The sequence below is a fragment of the Microcaecilia unicolor genome, chromosome 2 (assembly GCF_901765095.1).
Source record: "Microcaecilia unicolor chromosome 2, aMicUni1.1, whole genome shotgun sequence".
NCBI classification, from domain to species: Eukaryota; Metazoa; Chordata; class Amphibia; order Gymnophiona; family Siphonopidae; genus Microcaecilia; species Microcaecilia unicolor.
The window spans coordinates 181,757,359-181,778,749 of NC_044032.1; the positions used below are offsets into that span (position 1 = coordinate 181,757,359).

General features: G+C 42.8%; 1 protein-coding gene across 2 annotated transcripts in view; it reads right to left on the reverse strand.

The window, feature by feature from the left end:
* LOX (lysyl oxidase) overlaps nt 1-20,555 on the reverse strand; it is a 43,694-nt gene extending 23,139 nt beyond the window's left edge. Inside the window, exons 1-3 of one of the 2 annotated variants that reach the window (XM_030193534.1) lie at nt 19,545-20,547; nt 17,143-17,251; nt 4,658-4,795 (exon numbers count right to left, since the gene is read on the reverse strand). In XM_030193534.1, coding sequence (XP_030049394.1) covers nt 4,658-4,795; nt 17,143-17,251; nt 19,545-20,244 — 947 coding nt within the window. In that variant the 5' untranslated portion in view covers nt 20,245-20,547. Of the gene's footprint in view, nt 1-4,657; nt 4,796-17,142; nt 17,252-19,544 lie in introns of both variants that reach the window. The other variant, XM_030193535.1, reaches the window with a different exon arrangement.
* Between the last annotated feature and the right edge of the window lie 836 nt (nt 20,556-21,391).

Sequence of the window (21,391 nt, forward strand, 5' to 3'; positions counted from 1 at the left end):
GTCAAAAGCTGGAATGAGACAGACATGAGCATGAAGACAGAAGCTTACGTCAAATAGTTTGGAGATTTTGAAGACAGGAATCACTGATGCAATTCAGTGGAATAGGGGGGGGGGGGGGGGGTTCAGAACTGAGACTGCTTGTGATCATGCAAAATTAACTAAGGAGTCCTTTTACTAAGCTATTGTATAAGTGTCCTTAGCATGACCTTACATGAGTTTGTCTTGCACGCTAAGGCCATTTTTACCATAGCAGTAAAATGGCCAGTTTTCCATTTTTTTTTGACTAATGACCTTGCGCTAACGTTGCTATTAGAGAGTGGCCATTAAAATAAATTAATTTGTGAGCACTTACCGACACCTATTTTGTAGGAGGTAATGTCTCACAGGCTAATCTTGTGCTAATCAGCTAGCACGCAGTAATGTAACCGTGCTACCTTACTAGTGGAAGAATGCCTACTCTCCACCCCTGGACACATCTCTTCCAAGAAAAATTAACAAATATTTTTAGTGAGAGGTTAGCACACACAAATTCGGAAATTACCACAGGATGCCTGAGCGCATCCTGTGGCAAACTTTTGTAACATTTGCTAGCGCTTACTGCAGCTAAGTATAAGGGCCCCTAAGATAACTGGGAAACTGATGACATAAGAGTACTGCTGAGTGAGTGCAGCCCCTTTGAAATAAAATATATGAGCGTAAGCAGTGAGCTGAGGAATTCTTTTTTTCATGTATTCACAGTGGTTGTAAGCATATGTCACGTGGAGGGGCATAATCGAACGAAAACGTCTATCTCCATGGGCATTTATCTCCGAGAATGGGTCCGTGAAGGGGTGGACCGAACCGTATTTTCGCAAAAAATAGACGTCCATGTTTTATTCGACAATTTGTGAGCTGGGCGTTTTTGTTTTTCAGCGATAATGGAAAATGAAAGCGCCCAGCTCAAAAACGAATAAATTCAAGGCATTTGTTCGTGGGAGGGGCCAGGATTCGTAGTGCACTGGTCCCCCTCACATGCCAGGACACCAACCGGGCACCCTAGGGGGCACTTTTACAAAAACAAAAAAAAAAGGTAAAAGAGCTCCTAGGTGCATAGCACCCTTCCCTTGTGTGTTGAGCCCCCCCCTCAAAACCCACGGCTCACAAGTCTACACCATTACTATAGCCCTAAGGGGTGAAGGGGGGCACCTACATGTGGGTACAGTGGGTTTGGGGGGGTTGGACGACTAAGCATTAAGCAGCACAATTGTAACAGGTAGGGGGGGATGGGCCTGGGTCCACCTGCCTGAAGTCCACTGCACCCCCTAACAACTGCTCCAGGGACCTGCATACTGCTGCCAGGGAGGTGGGTATGACATTTGAGGGTGAAAATAAAAAGTTGTGAAACATCATTTTTTTGTGGTGGGAGGGGATTAGTGACCACTGGGGGAGTCAGGGGAGGTCATCCCCGATTCCCTCCGGTGGTAATCTGGTCAGTTAGGGCACTTTTTGGGGCCTTATTCGTGAAAAAACAGGGTCCAGGAAAAGTGCCCTAAATTCTAGCTACAAGCGCATACTTTTTTCCATTATCGGCGAAAGGCACCCATCTCTGTTCGGGTGATAACCATGCCCCAGTCCCGCCTTCACCACGCCTCCGACATGCCCCCATCAACTTTGTACGCTTCCGCGATGGAGTGCAGTTGAAAACGTCCAAGTTCGGCTTTTGATTATACCGCGTTATTCGATTTTGTGAGATAAACGTCCATCTCCCGATTTAGGTCGGAACTTGGGCATTTTTCTCGTTCGATTATAAGCAGGATAGTAAATGACGGCAGATAAAGACCTGAATGGTCCATCCAGTCTGCCCAACAAGATAAACTTATTTTACATGGTATGTGATACTTTATATGTGTATCCGAGTTTGATTTGTCCTTGCCATGCATCAAAAATTTGCATGAATTATAAAGAGACATTGAAAGCAATTCCTTATTAGAAAGAGCTCATGAAAGCTATGGTGAGAGTTAAAAAAAATGTCATTCATTGGAAGTGACAATATATATAGTATTTATTGGTTGAATAAAGATCACATGATTTTTTTTGCGCCCAGATGTAGTGCTGTTATGCCAATCCGCGTGACAGCACTGCCACCACTTGGTAAAAGGGCCCCAAAGCTTATCAAAAAATTGAAAAGTTGGACCCATGCGGATTCTGGTTTATAAATCTCAGCAGAGTAAAATATACAGGTGAAGGTCCAGCTACAAGTCATAAAATTGTATACTGATTCTAGTGAGAGAGGTTATGGGCAAAACACACTGCCTCATCCTCTCATCTCAACACAATAAGTACAAACCTACAACCATAAACACCCCAGATCACACCCTCCCTATCTCAGATAGCCTAAAAATACTCAGTGTTACAATTGATCGCAACCTTACACTGGAGAGTCAAGTAAACTCCACAACAAAGAAAATGTTCCACTCAATGTGCAAACTTAAATGCATAAAACCTTTCTTCCCGAGAGAAATATTTTGCAATCTAGTGCAATCAATGGTATTAAGCCACGTGGATTACTGCAGCGGAATCTATGCAGGATGTAAAGAACAACTCACAAAGAAATTTCAAACTGCCCAAAATACAGCAGCCAGACTGATATTCGGTAAAACACGATTCAAAAGTGCCAAACCTCTCTGAGAAAAACTGCATTGGCTCCCAATCAAAGAACGTATTACCTTCAAAATCTGCACCCTGGTCCACAAAATTATCTACGGCGAAGTCCCAGGATACATGACAAACCTTATAAATCTACCAACCAGAAACAGAATCAGATCATCACAAACATACCTAAACCTTCACTACCCAAACTGCAAAGGTCTCAAATACAAAGCAACCTATGCATCCAGCTTCTCCTATATAAGCACACAATTATGGAACGCACTGCCAAAACTGAGAAAACAATCTACGACCATCTAAACTTTAGGAAATCACTAAAAACCAACTTGTTCAAAAAGGCATACCCTACCGACCCCACATAAATGCCTACACCCTGCAACACAGCAAAACCAAAGATCATATTGGACACCATATAACCTTCCCTTTATCCGACCCCCATTGTGCCTGAAACGCACGAACCTCTTTCGACCACACATTACTATGTAACTGTCTATCTACCGGACTTGGCGAACACCTTTACGGTACTATGTAAGTCACATTGAGCCTGCAAATAGGTGGGAAAATGTAAGATACAAATGCAATAATAATAATAAAGACAACATATCCAAACTTAGAGGCCCTTTTACTAAGTTGCATTAAGCACTAACACGTACTTACCGCAGATTAAAAAGCACTACTGCAGGCCGCACTGAGGCATCCTGCGGTAGTTTTGCGGTCTCCGCGCACATCCCCATGCTATAAAAGACTCTAAAAGTGCCACTTTTACTAAGCTGTTGGGAACCCTGTTACTAAGCTGCGCTAAAAAGTGGTCTGCGCTATGATTAGCGCATGGGCCTCCTGTGTGCTGAGGCCACTTTCAATGTGGCTGTAAATGGCCGCATTTCCTATTTCCTCCATTAATGCCCACACATTAATTTACCAATTAGTGCAAGGCCATTAGTGCGGGAGCTCTTACCGACAGCTATTTTCTAGATGGTAAGGGCTGCCACACTAACCACGTGCTAACAGTTAGCACGCGGTGATGCAACTGTGCCAACCGATTAGGGCCCGATTCTATATATGGTACCTAAAATTAATGTGTGTTAGGCATTTACACCCAAATGCAGGGCTTTTTTGTGGGGGTACTTGGGGGGTACTGAGTACCGGCACCTTTTCCATTGTCTGCTATAATTGACCCATGGACCTCAAGTTTTAATGAAAGAGTTCAAGCTCTACACACCAATTCGGCCTTGTCATAGATTCTGTGATTGGTTGCAGGGGTCCTGGCTATTGTGGGGTGAGTCCCTCAGTGATCACTTCATCCCTGAAGGGCGGCCCTGGCATTTGAGTACCAGCACCTTTTTCAGTAGAAAAAATGCACTGCCTAAACGTATTCTAAATACATTTATGCGCGGTATTTAGAATACACTTAGGAGTAGTTAATGCGACTAAATCTACATTTGTCCATTTATGCCAATAAAAAGCTGGTGTAAATCCCTGCACATAGATTTATGTGCACTGGCCCATATTTTATAACGTGCATAGATTTTGGAAAGCCCATGAATTGTCCATTTCCATGCCTCTAAGCACACCCCTTTTTGCCTGCACATGATAGAATTTAGGTGCAGCAATGTATGTGCGTAAATTCTAATTTTTGCCAATTAGTGCTCGTTATTGCTTGTTAAGAGCTGTTAACGCTTAACAGCATGTTAAAACAAATATTCTACATGCATAGTTATAGAATACGCCTAGATTTACACACAGAACTGCTTGTAATTCTAGGCACACTATATAGGATCCGGGAGTTAGCACCGGGCAAGCCTACTCTCTGCCCTCAAACACGCCCCCAGTGCTAAAAAAATAACAAAATATTTTAGTACACAGGCAGCACACACACATTTTGGACTTACTGCAGGATGTCTTAGCGCATTCCATGGTAAGCACTTTTAAGATGCAATGAGCAGCTGTGAGCACTTACTGTAGCTTTGTAAAAGGACTCCTACATGAAATGAAAATATAGTAATTCACTTACTGGTGACAGCTGTGCCATTCCCATGAGTACCGAGGTCTGCTTGGAAGAAAATCAGCTGTGCCTTGATTCTTCACTCTCTGGGGGAATCTCAGGAGTACTCGGTTATCATAGTCCCTGACACTTGATCTATATGCTGTACTATAAAAATGAAAAATATTATTAAAAATCACACGTAAAAATTAGTAACACCATGAAACCATTTTTTTCAACTTCACAAGATGACTAGAACTAGAAAACTTCAGTAATGGTCTGTAGGTAAGAATCCACATATTTCCATTACAAGCAAAAAGAATTCAGGGGTCTGTTTACGAAGCAATGCTAGCGGCTGTCCATGCGCTAGTGCCAACACGGCCATTCAAAATGAATGGGCTGTGTCTGCACTAGCGCATGGATAGCCACTAGCAGTGTTTACTAAACTAGAGCGTCAGTTTTTAAATTAAATTGACTGAAATACTCTTTGATTTTTTCAGTCTGCTCTATATCTCAGTCTTGAGAAAATCCAATATTTTATTCAGTTTTCAATAAACAAATTTAGGATTTTTACAGTGCCACGAAAGCCTGCACTGTTCTAACATTAGAATAATTCGATAATGCATTAAGGGATCCTTTTATGAAGCTCTGGCAAAAAGTAGCCTTTGAACCTTGCATAGGTTTTTCCTGCAGGCTAAGGCCATTTTACTGCAGTTGATTATATTATGAGACTTGGAGGGGCATAATCGAATGGGGACGACCATCTCTAAGGGCACCCATCTCTAAGGACGGTGCTGCGAAGGGGTGGGGAAACCCGTATTATCGAAACAAGACGGGCGTCCATCTTTCGTTTCAATAATACGGCCGGGGTTGCACAAATCTCAACATATAGGTCGACCATAGAGATGGTTGACCTAAATGTTGAGATCGCCGACCTTAGAGATGGGCGACCTCGGTTTTCGCTGATAATGGAAACCGAGGACGTCCATCTCAAAAGCAACCAAATCCAAGGCATTTGGTTGTGGGAGGAGCCAGCATTCGTAGTGCACTGGTCCCCCTCACATGCCAGGACACCAACCGAGCACCCTAGGGGCACTGCAGGGGACTTCCTAAATTGCTCCCAAGTCCATACAGTGGTGGAAATAAGTATTTGATCCCTTGCTGATTTTGTAAGTTTGCCCACTGACAAAGACATGAGCAGCCCATAATTGAAGGGTAGGTTATTGGTAACAGTGAGAGATAGCACATCACAAATTAAATCCGGAAAATCACATTGTGGAAAGTATATGAATTTATTTGCATTCTGCAGAGGGAAATAAGTATTTGATCCCCCACCAACCAGTAAGAGATCTGGCCCCTACAGACCAGGTAGATGCTCCAAATCAACTCGTTACCTGCATGACAGACAGCTGTCGGCAATGGTCACCTGTATGAAAGACACCTGTCCACAGACTCAGTGAATCAGTCAGACTCTAACCTCTACAAAATGGCCAAGAGCAAGGAGCTGTCTAAGGATGTCAGGGACAAGATCATACACCTGCACAAGGCTGGAATGGGCTACAAAACCATCAGTAAGACGCTGGGCGAGAAGGAGACAACTGTTGGTGCCATAGTAAGAAAATGGAAGAAGTACAAAATGACTGTCAATCGACAAAGATCTGGGGCTCCACGCAAAATCTCACCTCGTGGGGTATCCTTGATCATGAGGAAGGTTAGAAATCAGCCTACAACTACAAGGGGGGAACTTGTCAATGATCTCAAGGCAGCTGGGACCACTGTCACCACGAAAACCATTGGTAACACATTACGACATAACGGATTGCAATCCTGCAGTGCCGGCAAGGTCCCCCTGCTCCGGAAGGCACATGTGACAGCCCGTCTGAAGTTTGCCAGTGAACACCTGGATGATGCCGAGAGTGATTGGGAGAAGGTGCTGTGGTCAGATGAGACAAAAATTGAGCTCTTTGGCATGAACTCAACTCGCCGTGTTTGGAGGAAGAGAAATGCTGCCTATGACCCAAAGAACACCGTCCCCACTGTCAAGCATAGAGGTGGAAATGTTATGTTTTGGGGGTGTTTCTCTGCTAAGGGCACAGGACTACTTCACCGCATCAATGGGAGAATGGATGGGGCCATGTACCGTACAATTCTGAGTGACAACCTCCTTCCCTCCGCCAGGGCCTTAAAAATGGGTCGTGGCTGGGTCTTCCAGCACGACAATGACCCAAAACATACAGCCAAGGCAACAAAGGAGTGGCACAGGAAGAAGCACATTAGGGTCATGGAGTGGCCTAGCCAGTCACCAGACCTTAATCCCATTGAAAACTTATGGAGGGAGCTGAAGCTGCGAGTTGCCAAGCGACAGCCCAGAACTCTTAATGATTTAGAGATGATCTGCAAAGAGGAGTGGACCAAAATTCCTCCTGACATGTGTGCAAACCTCATCATCAACTACAGAAGACGTCTGACCGCTGTGCTTGCCAACAAGGGTTTTGCCACCAAGTATTAGGTCTTGTTTGCCAGAGGGATTAAATACTTATTTCCCTCTGCAGAATGCAAATAAATTCATATACTTTCCACAATGTGATTTTCCGGATTTAATTTGTGATGTGCTATCTCTCACTGTTACCAATAACCTACCCTTCAATTATGGGCTGCTCATGTCTTTGTCAGTGGGCAAACTTACAAAATCAGCAAGGGATCAAATACTTATTTCCACCACTGTAGCTCCCTTCCCTTCGGTGCTGAACCCCCCCCCCCCCAAAACCCACTCCCCACAACTGTGCACCACTACCATAGCCCTTATGGGTGAAGGGGGCACCTACATGTGGGTACAGTGGGTTTGGAGGGTGTTTGGAGGGCTCAACATTTACCACCACAAGTGTAAGAGGTAGGGGGTGGAATGGGCCTGGGTCCACCTGCCTGAAGTGCACTGCACCCACTAAAAACTGCTCCAGGGACCTGCATACTGCTGTCATGGAGCTGGGTATGACATTTGAGGCTGGCATAAAATGTTTTTTTTGGGTGGGAGGGGGTTGGTGACCACTGGGGGAGTAAGGGGAGGTCATCTACAGACTGGACCCGGGACCATGACTTGACAACGAATGCTGACATTTTGGGGGCTCCGTCTCGGTTCCACAGGAGGATCTCCAGCTGGGTAAGTAAGGACATTTTTTTTTCTTCACTTTTTGCATGTTTTGATATATGCGTCTAGGCTTGTTAGGGTGGATTGAAAGTTGAATTAATTTAATGCTGTGTTTGGGCTGCTCAGAAAAGACGGATGGATCTTTCAACTTTGTATTGGAAGGAACACGAAGTGTAACAGTTCCACATTTAATTCACTACATATCTTTCTTTGGTAACCACTTAATTTTCTGTCACTATACACTATTTCTCTATCCTGCCAGTCCTGGTGAAAGTCAGCTCAGCCTGTCAGGAACTGACAGCTGGCATAGCTAATCTTTTAACACCTGCCTTGCTTAATCTATATTCATTCTGAACTGTCTCTCCAGTCCCTCTTCTTCCAACTCCAAGAGGCACACAGAGCTAGGTCCATATACATATATCTATAAAGAAACTAGCCAGGCCCCGGTACCAATAAAAAGTATTTTCGGCAGCCTCAAACATGGATGCTTTTGATCTTAAAGAACTAAAGGTAATTGTATTGTAATAAGAAGGAAGGCCCATATGACGGGGAATTCCCAGAGGATTCCTGGTATAACATCCAAAAACAAATGGTACACCATTACCAAGAGTTCAAAAAGAAAGCAAATAAAAGGAAATGTCATTTTATACAAGGCCTGTGTAGGGGGCTCATTAGTCTGAAACAGGAAAATTCAGCACTGACCACTCAGTGCACTCAGTTAACCAGGGACCTGGACAAAGCACAAGTTTGCATCTCCTGCCTTGATTCTGTACAATATTTCCTGTCAGGATAAAGGTACTTGGCAGATCACTTACACGTGGATTTAAAGTAATCAGCGGCACATTACTGAGACTTCTTTCTTTTTTGATGTACCTTGCTTACCTACCACCCCTCCTCCTAGCTCCCCTACCACTTCAGCTCCTCCTATTCTATACCACTCAGATATTAATTTGTTCCAGGAGCGGAAACCATTGCAGATTAAATACGATGCACCCCATGATGTTTTATATGATGTAGAATACCACTTTCTTACTTGGCGTCTGTTTCCTAAAGTATTTCTAGTCACTACCAAATATCCAAACTGCTCTCAATTTGTTGCCAACCACATATATATGCTTAATATGTGGTTGGATATGCAGTCAGTCACACCCCCAGCCAATCCCTCTAGATACAAGTGGTAATTATTGGACACCATTTTAGGGGGCACAGGAACTGCACTGGGAGCCCTTAATTCAATTGATATAGAGGTGCTCCGGAATAAGATGGGATCCACAGCTCAACATGCTTCTGAAGGGTTTACCTCACAACATATTATTAATGAGGCTTCAGCTAAACTATCTAATGTAATTGTAGATACCTTTGCTCTTATATTACCCATTATAGAACAGAAAATTGTGACTTTAGCACATGAAGAATACAGGTTGGGAAAGAATATTTCATGGACTATGGCCTGTGATCAAATACAGATCGAGCTTATTACTATCTTAAAGGAAATTCAGATCACGTCTAAGTTAGGCCACTGGCCACCATCTCTTGTTCAGATGGCTAGCACCAAATTACCGGAATTTGCTATAGCTCACCTTGACTGGTGGACGGTTAGTGTTCCAATCTGTTCACAACAAGGATGCTCTATCTGTACTTTGATTCCATGGTCAGGACAACATACAGTTATTTACCCTATTGTTAATATTGGTGTGCAAGTTAATAATGTGATAATGTATCCTTTGGACCAATCTCGCATGGGTGCAGCCCCTGGACAATAAGTGGACATCATTCAGACCAATGGACCCTAGCCTGTGCCAGCGAACGCCCTTTCATTTCCAGTGTGAACCTCATCAGTTTAAACAGCATGACAGCTCCTGCTGCAACAATTCATTCTCCTGTACTCTGACTGCCAAACTTTTGTATTCGCCTACTGTCTCACATAGGATGTACTACCTTGGAGCTGGACACTTTTGTTTTAATCTGCCCTTTCCTCAAAATATTTCTTTTTCCATTGCTCCCCAATTACATGACATCCGCCTCCCTAAGAACACTTTGCTGTACAGTTCGAACTATGTACAGAACAATACTTGGTGCAGCCATACACCGCTGGTTCCCATCACCATTATTGAGACAACATATTCTGCACCTCTGATTACCAATGACTCTCTTGACATTCCAAATTTTATTCCATACGCTGTACATCCACTCCCTCTGGGCATGGGAGAAGAGACTTTACACAAACTACTGAACTTTACTGAACTCCATGCCTATATGGACCATCTGAAAACAACCTCCACAGAAGTGAATCATACCATCACCTATGAGAATGGGCAAATTAGACAAACTGTTCAAAATTTGCCTCAAGACTCCCATGTTTCAGCATGGGAAATATTCTTTGGATATTCACCTACAGCTGATCATGTCTTTAATGTTTTAATTCACCCTATCATTATTTTAACTGGTGTACAAGTATTGCTATGCATTGTTATGATCTTCATGTGCTGTAAACTTAGACACATGTACAACTCTTTGCAAAGTTTAACCTATAAAATACCCTCACCCCTGTAAGGTAGCTATACACAGAAATATACACACTACTTTCTTCCCAGCATTTACATTTTAATCTGGCATGTTAATTGGGCTATTTTTTTTTTAACAGTCCCATCATCTACCTTGAAACCACTCTAGTCTGGCAGGTTAATTTGGGCTTTTTATACCTGACACCCTGGTACCGGTAGGCATTAACTTCCAAAATGCCTGCATCCCTTATGCACTGTCCATTCTGCTCCAAGACAGGTAAGAGGTGGCATATTGGGTTAGGCCCACCCACTAATGACTGCCCAACCTAAGGCACAAGGCTTGGACTCATAATGGGACTTAAACATCTCACTACTGTGGAGATATGAATGAGCAGGACAGGGGACCTGCTAGAAATAGCAGGAGCAATATAACTGGAGGTATGGGAACATGAACAGTCGTCACTACAGTGACAGTTCAGGTATCCAGGTTTGCTTCCATCTTGCCTCCATGCACAAAAAAAAAAGAAGTGGTGATGTCGTCAGGATTGCTGGACATACTTAGATTAATATGAAACCAGCTTCTGATAACCCCCCCCCCCCCCCACCTCAGGAATCCCTGAGGATGGCAGATGGACCAAATGTTGCCCAGCTGCCTGCTAGCCCTTTGGTTCTCAAGTACCCCTACTTAACATACCTCTGTCCTCTCTGGGCATCTGGGACCAGGGCTCTCTGAGAACAATGAAAGCCAGACAGATAGGCTCCAAAACTATGGGACTTCAAAGATTAAAACCTGTGAAAGTACTCACCTTCCTTACATCAGGAAATTAAACTGGAGTGTGCAAAGGAAATAGCTGATAAAGGCTGGGAAGAAAAGAAGTTATTTGATCCCTCTCTGTTCCTGTTAGGTATATAAGTCAGAGCACATGGCTCTGCCTTTTTCCTTTCTCTGCACACCCACATCTTTAGCCACCAGAGCACCTGGCTCTGGCCCCCCCCCCCCTTCTCCTTCAGCCCTACTCCGAGGCTGTCCCTCTCTCTTTTCCTCTGAACACCCTTATCCTTACATTTCTCTCCTGGATTCCCATCTACACACACACACACACACACACACACCGATACAGCATTATAATATTTACCTGTACTAAGTGCTGTGAGCCTATATATGCAAATACAATATACCTTATATATAAACTCGTGTGGATGGTATATTCTTGGGAACCCACTGCCTCTACGGACTGGACCCGGGACCATAACTAGACAACGAATGCTGACAATTACTACTGGAGCCCTTACCCCTATTCAGGAAATTTAGAATGCCCCACTTGACATTTCGTCCTTTAGATTGTAAGCTCCTTTGAGCAGGGACTGTCCTTCTTTGTTAAACTGTACAGCGCTGCGTAACCCTAGTAGCGCTTTAGAAATGTTAAGTAGTAGTAGTTAGCACCACCAATTTAGGAGGTAGTGAGGACTCCCACGCTACTCATGAACTAATTGAGTAGCACATGGTAATATGCCCATGGTAATGTGCCCATACTACCTAATTACACGAGTTTCTAAATAGCATGTCTAGCATTCTGCACTGAAATTCAAGCATATTCTATAACACACGTAACTTAATTGACTTGACTTAAGCCAATCAGTGGTGTTAACAGCACTTAACAAGGAATAATGAGCACTAATTAGCAATAATTAGAATTTATGCACACAACTCCCTAAGCGTATTTTGGAATGCCCATGAAACACCCATTTCCCCGCACATAACCTACCTCTTTTTTGCCTGCGCACATTAAAATTTAGGCGCTTTGCGTTACAATTCTGTAACGCACAGCGGCTAAATTTTAATGTGCGCAGGCAAAAAAGGGGTTTGGTTATGGGCTGGGAAATGGGTGTTTCATGGGCATTCCAAAATTTACGTGTGTTGTTATAGAATATGGCCTTCTGCGCCTAAATCTACATGCCAGGATTTACACCACATTTTGTTGATGTAAATGGATGTGCGTACTTTTAGGCGCTAGGATATCTTCTAAGATTATTCTATATACTGTGCCTAAATCTAGGCATCACTTGTAGAAAACGCTTAGGCGGAAATATTTTCCATGTGGATTTTTTAAGCACTATATATAGAATTTGGCCCTTAGAGCTAGCATGCCCACTCTCCACCTACGGGCATGCCTACTGCACTGGAAAATAAAAAATATTTTGCAGTGCGGTATTAGCGTGCGCTGAGCGAGAAACTACCACAGGGTGCCTCAGCTTGTCCCATGGTAGTGCCCTTTTAGCGTGTGGTAGGCCCACGTTAGGCCTACTGTACCTTAGTAAAAGGGCCCCAATATGACGAACAGCCACAAATAACTCCATCATAGTTATCAAATCCCATTGATAAACTTCACTAGCAAAGCTGTTATATACTAAAAGCCTGCTGGAACACAAGCATTGTGAATTCTTGGGCCCTGTGGACTGTTTTTGGAAATTTGACTTATTTTCTTTATTGCTTGTGTAATTATTTTTGTTTTCTTGTCAAAGTTTATTCTTTGAAAGCTGTTGGAATTTTTTTTTTAATCCAAGATGCCAAATACCACTGGGTATTGCTAGAAGTGTAACTGTCTACTTCTTGATTGACTGAGAGTTGAACAAACTTGTCTCCTCTTCTGTTTGCAAGATCTTTCCTAGGGGTGTGAAAACCACATATACTCAAGAGCAGCATTGCTACTGGATTCATGTTCTTGCACTAATATATTGGGGTATGTCTACTAAAGTGCCCTAGTAAATGAACATAGCACATGCAAACTTGGGACTTTGCTACATGCTAAGCCCATTTTTTGCACACCGAAGAAATAGGGCATTTTTGTGTGCTAATGTTCGCATTAGCAGATGTAATCTGAAAAAAAATTGTATAGGAGCATTTAAAGCCTCCTGTTTAGAAAGTGGTAAGGGATCCTCCATTATGATGTGCTAACCACTTAGCGCACACAAATGTCGTCAAAATATAGTGTGTCCACACCCATTCTCTGTCCCTGACATGCCCCCTTGAAAATATAAATACAAAAATATAAATAACACTCTCTTAGTATGCACTAAAAGGGTTACTTACTGAAAAAGAATGCTTTAAAGCGCTTTGTGGTTAATGTTTTCACGCCCGCTAAGCAAGGATGCTTTTACCAATGGGCAAAAGGGGCAGCTGCTGGGCCCCTGCATATAGGAGACACTGCCAGCCACCCCGTAGGCCATTGATAAATTGAGGGATCCTCTGTAGTACTTGTCCAGCACCGGCGATTAGCACAGCCTTCTGCTGGAATCAGAGCCTCTCCTCAGGCATGTCCAGTCTACTCTCCTGTAACTTTCTGTTCACATAGGTGGGATGCATCTGAGGAGAAGCCCACACCAGGCAGAAAACTGACTGTGTTAATGGTCGGTGCCGGAGAAGTACTACGAGAGAGCGTGGGTGTGGGCGGAAGGGAGAGGGAAAGATGCAGGATTTATGCTGGTGGGGGGAGGGGGTGTGAAGTAAAAGACTAGACTGGAGGAGGGAAAGAAACAGGGAGAGAAACAGGGAGAGGTGTCGAACTGTGGGAACAGGCCAGGGAGATATGTGGCTCTGAGGTGGAGTAAGGAGTGTGGAAAGAAAGAAGGGAGAAGATGAACATGGGGAGAGAGAAAGATATAGAAAAGAAATCCAGGGCAGGTTGGGACAGGAATGCAGAGATCAATGGTGAACAGGGAGAGGGCAGGGACAGAGAGTGCTGGTACGGGGGAGATAGGGACAGAGAGAGACTACTGGAAGGGGGAGGAGATAGGGATACAGGCACAATGCTGGAAAGGGGGCACAGGGGAGGAGGTAATGCTGGAAAAGAGGAGAGATGGGAACACAGGGGTAGGGTAATGCTGGAAAAGACCTGCGATATTGGGACACAGGGGGCAATGTTGGAAAAGGGGGAAATGGGGACATCAGGAGGGCAGATATCGGGAAAGGGCAGAGATGATGAACTTGGGGGTAGGATAGAGACAGAAACACCGAAGGGAAATGCTGGACAGGACAAATAGGGGTGAGAGAGATGGTAGACATGGGGAGAGAAGAAATGTCAGGTTGACGGGAGACCCTGCAAAGACAGAAGAAGCAGGAAAAAAAAAGAAAAGAGACACTGGACCAAAGTGAATGTAAAGAAAGATTATTTAAACAATAAAAGAAGAAAAAAAGTATTTTTTTTTTAAATTTCATATTAGCTGGAATATGACAGTTTTTGGAAATGCCTCTCTCTGATATCTTGAAATTAGGGGCATATCTGGATCTGTCATTTAGTGTTGGCCTTCCAAAACTCCCCCTCTCCTTTGTCCTGCATCTCTCTCCCCCTATATACTGAGATACCTTTCTGACATCATCAACATCTGGATTTGATCCAAGAAAGCAAAATGGACTCACTCCCATTATAATGTCAAATTAAGACAGGAGGCAAATTAAAAATGGCTGCCTTCACTACTTCTGCCCCACACTCAAGCTCTTTTAAATATAGCCCAAAGCATTTACATGGCCAAGTCCTATAAAAATAATAAAGAGAAATTGCTCATTAATTCTGTTTGTAAAAAAGGACATAACCAAGCTTTTTATACTGGATTTAGGGAAATGTCACAAGTCTGAGGAAAAGAAAATTGGTGTTATGGATATTGCACTGTGCATCATGGAGGGCCATTTCTTTCACAAGAAAAGTATCAATGCTTCCCACAGTTGCAAGACTTTATTTTCCACTACACCTGTCCAAGCTTGGGAAAGTGGGCCGAGTGGAGGTAGTAACAGAATTCGTAAAGTGCTCACCTGGGTAAGAACATACTCAGCTCAGTAGCAAAGAGGTTTAGGCCCATTAACAAATCTCTTCTCTTTCATGTACTGAGTTTACTGGGATTATAGAGTGAGTAGGTACATCGGTACACAAAACATAAAATTGTGTCTCACCTAGTTTTTAGGTAGGAATTACTAGAGAAGTACACTTTACAATGCACAGAATAAAGCTACCTTCTCTCTAAGGCCTGAGATAAACAAAAATGGTCATAACCCTCACATAGACATACAGATGGGTAGGATATGTCACCACACACAGGGCTGACTTGTGCCCTGTGCAGAGACAGGAAATGGTAACCTCTGTGGATGAGGAGGGGAGACCAGGAGCACCACTGATGGTGATGTCCTTTCTGAGACACAGCAGTGCACTCTATAGCCAAATATTTCAGCTAGTGGCACTCATTCCATCCAAACCATAGAGATGTCACTAAAGCAGCAGTGTCCTAAGCAAAGGTACAGGCTGTACACCTCTAAAGCCAGCCATGATCACACTGTCCACTCCTCTCAGGCCAGTGATCACTAATTTTTAAGTTGGGACCACTATGGATCCAAATGAGCTGAAGGAGAGACTCCAAATATCTTCCCATGCAGTGGCATGACAGTGCTCTCCTCAAGAAGCTGGGCATTTTCAAATTCATTCACTTCTTCTACTGAGAAATGACTTGTCCTTTACGCATGCACTCCCCATCTATGTCCCACTTTCTGTCACAAGCTTGGGAAGAGAGGCAGATAGTTGGGGTCAGTATGGGCTTTTAATGGATTCAAGAGCTCTGCACTTTAGGTCACATACAAGAGCATTATATAAGCACACAACTATGGAACGCACTACCAAACACCGTGAAAGCAACATATGACCACCTAAACGTCCGGAAACTACTAAAAACTAACCTGTTCAAAAAGGCATACCCTAACGATCCAACTTAAATGTCTTAACTCTGCAACATAACGTAACCAAAGCTCGTGCAGGACATAACTTAACTCTTCCTCCTTACGATTACCCAATGTGTCTGTCACACATGAACTCTACTCTGCCACAACATCACTCTGTATTTGTTCATACCGATATTGGCAATCGCCTTTACGGTAGCATGTAAGCCACATTGAGCCTGCAAATAGGTGGGAAAATGTGGGATACAAATGTAACAAATAATAATTATGCTGTGCTACTCAGATTATGTTTAGCTGGATGATATATGTCTATAGTGATAGAGACTGGGTCAACACACCTAACCCTGCAGGACCAAGGCTGCCTTCAACTTCCAGCAGGAGATCTGAAGACATTGAATTAACCTTGAGAAGGTCTTACTTATCTCTATAATGTAATATTTAACTATGCATGTCACATAAGGGAAGGAGTATGATTTATAGTCTGCATCCCCCCCCCCCCCCTCTGCATGTTTGTTCTTATAGTCTGTGATTAGAGGTTACATTTGTATAACCTGCAATAAACTTTGAGGTGTTAGTATTTGATGAGAGCCATGTCATTCCATATCTTTTCTATTACTTTTTTCAGTTCAGTGTGGATATGCAGACATCTGGCAGACAGATTGAATTAAATCTTTCATCTAGCTCACTGCACCCATTTGCAACGTTTTAAACGTTTTCCTCAGACCTGTTCTATGATCCTTGCAGCAACAAGAACCAGCAAATGGCTGTCCTCATTAGAAGATTCTCAGGTGTGAAACACTGAATCTGATAAAGAAGAAGAAGGAAACATGGAGAGAGAGAGAGAGAGAGAGAGAGAGGAATGGATAGTGTAAAGACTGAAAGTCTTCCTTCAATGAGCAGAAGTATCCATTTAGCCACCTTAGTGAATGAATTTCAGAGGTTCAGGTTAGTAAAACACCAGCAGTGAAAATGGTGTCTTCTAGCCAGCAGCAAAATGTCTGTCCCGATTTCATAATAGCCTTTCTGCAATATCAGATGATCCAGAATAGTGTCTAATTGATCCAGGAGTTAAAGCAAAGCAAAAATGACCCTCTCCCCACACCCTGAAGCTGTGAATCACACTAGAGAAGTACTCTTTCCGGCTTACCTTGCTAAGCAGTTCTCTTCAGCGGCACATCGAAGGTTATACATGGAAGTATGCTGAACATATATGGCAGCTTGAATATAATACGGATCTGGGACTAAGTCTGGGAGGCCTACAATGTAAAAAAATAAACCAGAAGTACAGTTATTATATGCTCCTTTATGTCTACTCTCAATAGAAGGGCAATTTTCAAAGGCATTTTCCTGGCTAAATAGGCCCATATAACAATTGCCCACTTTTATTTAGCTAAAAATACTGAATGCACTGGTTGCTACAGAATACGTACTTTTAGATGGGTTTAAAAGAGGCAATCCTTGGGCAGGGAGTGGGAAGGGTGTTAAGATTTGGGGTAGAAAACAGCATGTATACTTTCGAAAATGTCAAGGTATACTTTGACATTTTCAAAACTATGTATGTTTTTACCCTCTTTACCCCTACCTACACAAGTAGCAGCAAGGGCAGAGTCCATGAACGGTTTTAAAACAAGATTTATGATAGGTAACATTCAAAGAAAAATTATCTGGGTAGTTTATTTTTGAAATTAGCCACAACATCTGGGCAATAATTCTAAACAGCAGGACAGGCTCTTTGAAAATTGCCCCTCCCCAACAGGACTTGGCAGGTTAACTGTAGTTTCATTGAAGCCAAATTTCTAGGTTAGTGCATTTGACTGAATGAATACACACTTCCAGTAAACTGCAGGATCACTCTATCCTGTCAGTTACCCAGCTAACGTTGAATATTGGCATTGAGCAAACTTCACCCTGGGAGCTCCCCTACCACCAGCTGGGTAAGCTTTGTGCACATTATAACTTGCCCACATAAATTTATATTGCTTATGTTTGATTTATTCTTACTGTACACTGCCTTAAGTGAATTCTTTCATTAAGGCAGAAAAAAAAAACCTAATTAATAAATAAATAAGATGTTCTTTTACTAAGGTGCTCTGAAAAATGGCTTGCGGTAGTGTAGGCATGGGTTTGGGGCGCGCGCAGAATCATTTTTCAGCACACCTGTAAAAAAATGCCTTTTTAAAATTTTTGCCGAAATGGACGTGCGGCAAAATCAAAACTGCTGCGTGCCCATTTTGGGCCTGTGACCTTGCCACCAGCTATTGACCTAGCGGTAAAGTCTCACGCGGTAACTGGGTGGTAAAGACCTATGTGCGCCAGATGCCACTTGGCGCGTGCCTGTTACGCACGGAAGAAAATAAAAATTATTTTCAGCTGCGCGTATCGGACGCACACCAAAAATGAAATTACCGCAAGTGCCACTTGGTAGCCAGGCGGTAACTCCATTTTGGCGCACGTTGGGCGCACAACAGCCTTACGCAGCTTAGTAAAAGGGCCCCTAAATAAATAAAGAGTCAGAAAGGCGGTACATTTTAACCATGAAGATTTGTCCACCTAAAATTAGGTAGACAAACTTGTTGAATATTGACTTCTGTTTTTTGTTACTAGCTAACTGAACACAAAGTTAGACAAAGAACTGCTCCAGGTTAATTCTCTTCAGGAAAAGTTATAATAAAACACTGACACTGAAAAGCAACTGCTAATAAAGGAAAAGGGTACATAGAAAGCCATGTACTGACTATGAAATAATACCCTTATCATGGATATTACATAATATTGCCATTTCAGTAACTGATTGCCTATTTTCCTATACACCAAGGTGTATAGGAAAATAGGCAATCAGTTACTGAATATGTTTTACATATTCTTTCTGAGGTCATTTTCAATAGGTTTTGCAAGGGAACAGGCGTTGATCGTTATCGTGTGACTGCGTGACTGTGTCCATGGAAAAGACACCCAAGTGTCATGTATTTTGCATTAGTTATCATTTCTCTCCTGCCTTCAATTAGTTCTTTTCTCTGTGTTCAGTTGACGGACAAGAATGTAAGAATCCAAAAATCTTTAAACTCACATTTTAAAATTCTGCAACAGCAGCATCAGCAAAATCAATTCATTTCTTGGAAACAAAGTCACATAGAATTGTTACTATGCATTACTAGTACGTGCTAATTAACTTTTGAAACAATCTTTTGTATCATATGTGTCTGAATACAATATCCAAGCCCTGCAAGAACTATATTTTGTGCAGAGTTCCCCAAGCCTGTCCTGGTAAACCCAAAGCCACTCAGGTTTTCAGAATATTCTCAATGGATATACATCTATTGAGTCTCCAGTGTATACAGATTTATCTAAAATTTGCATATAGTTAGTTGACAAGGTATTCAGATGTATTTCATCCATATGCATTCTGCATAGCCTGAAAATTCAACTGCTGTGGGGTCACCGCAACAGGTTTGGGAAACCCTGACTTAATGCATATTTGGCAAAAACTGCACAGTTTCTTGGAATTTGGCATCTTTCCTTATACTGAATGAAACCCCCAAATTCACATACCGTTTTGATAGTAGCGAGTGCCATAGCCGGGTCTCTGCCTTGACCGGGGTCTTTCATAGGTATCATAGTAGTTATAATATGGGTTATCATCGGAGTATTTGTAAGGGTTATAGGGATCATCCCCTACCATTTGATCTTCTCTTGGTCTTAGGTTGCTCAGAGGAAGGCTGCTGCCTCCAGTTCCATTAACTCCCCGGGATGTAGCTGTTGTATTGGTTGAAGCAGATGTCCGGGATTGTCCAGATGCAGTTGTGCCCCGATTCCTTTGGCCTTCTCCAGGTGTTGCCTGTGCATTCCCTGAGTTGTATCCGGCTTGGAACCAGAATCTTGATCCTGACCTGCTGGTGCCGGGTTGGGGACGGGAGCCAGCAGCAGTGCTTTCTGATCTGGAGGGCTGGAGCCTCCCTGGGGATGCGGAGTCTGAGGAGGAGCTACTGGTTCGGTTATTGCTGAGCAGAAGGATGTGGTTCCGGAGGCCCGTGGCAGCTTGGTGTCTGGTCCTGGGGGGCTGATACTCCGAGCCTGGGCTCAGCAGGCTGAAGACTTGCCCGTTGTTTGTCCATTGAATTCTTTGCCTCCATGCAGCTGGAGGAGGGGGATTGTGCTGGTGCTGCTGTTGCTGGCAGTTCACTTGTAATACAGAGCTTAGGTACAGACACACTTGCAATTGTGTTAGGATGACAGTGAAAGAGAAACCCATCTTCTTTTAAATGGTCACAAAACAAAAAACCTATAGCAAACCTTTTGAAAAAATCATGAAGGGAAACCAAGTGTTTTTCAAATCCAAGAAAGATCTGGAAGCTGAAAAAAAGAAAGAAAAGTGCATTAATTCAGATTTTGCTACTAGTGCAGAAGACTGTTTCAGAAAAGAACAAAAAAGCAGCCGCTCCTCTTCCTCACTGGCTCACTGATGTCTGGAGTGAACAGAGGAGGAGGGAATGAGAGGTTTTAAGTTTCTGGCACGTTTACAAAGTTATACAAAGCTCCTTGGCAGTCTGTTCCTCTGCTGTTTGTTCACGTAATAGGACTGGAAATGTGCAGGCTGATAGATGCTCACATCTGCCTCTCCACTACTTCCCCCCACCTCACCCCACTCCAGGCAAAAGTACACACAGATTCTGCAAGAGGAAAGGAAAAAACAAATATCTTTAATCTGAGATGAACACAAAGGAATTTCACTGGGATACAGACACAGAGAACCAACCCAGCCATGGGGCAAAGCCAAAATATGCACTCAGAATATGTTATTTCAACAGAGAGACTGGACAAACACAGCAGAAACATGCCTAACGGCAATAATGTCCTTATGTCACCAGTTGTTTGCATATTAGAAGACGACTGTATACTTTCAGTTCTACATTTTTGTTTATTATTTTGGAAAAAGAAAAAAGGCCAGGGATTTTTCAGAGTTTATTTTCCAAACATAAACCCCCTGATTGAAACTAGAAAAAAATAGCTTAAAATCAGGTAAAGTAATAAAACTAATAATAAAATGTATAATGTAGTTCATGCACATAAAAGCAGTAATACAGGTAAGAAAAAAAGTATAAAGGCAAAAAAAAGGTGCAAAGTGCATACTTCTATGAGGTAGTCATATTAACTAACGTAGCCTAATCTGAGTGGCTCCATCATGTGTCCAGAGAAAGTTTTACATTTAAGAACTGCTTCAGCTTTGTCTATTGAGATGATGTTTCAGCAAATTAAAAATCCAATGAAAAGTTATCAATACGGGCTACCATTAAGATGTGTTATTTTACTGTAAACCTCAGTTATTAGTAACTAGGTCTCAGTGCATACAATGTTAAAAAATTACTAGTTCGTGGTAACCCCCCCCCCCCAAAAAAAAA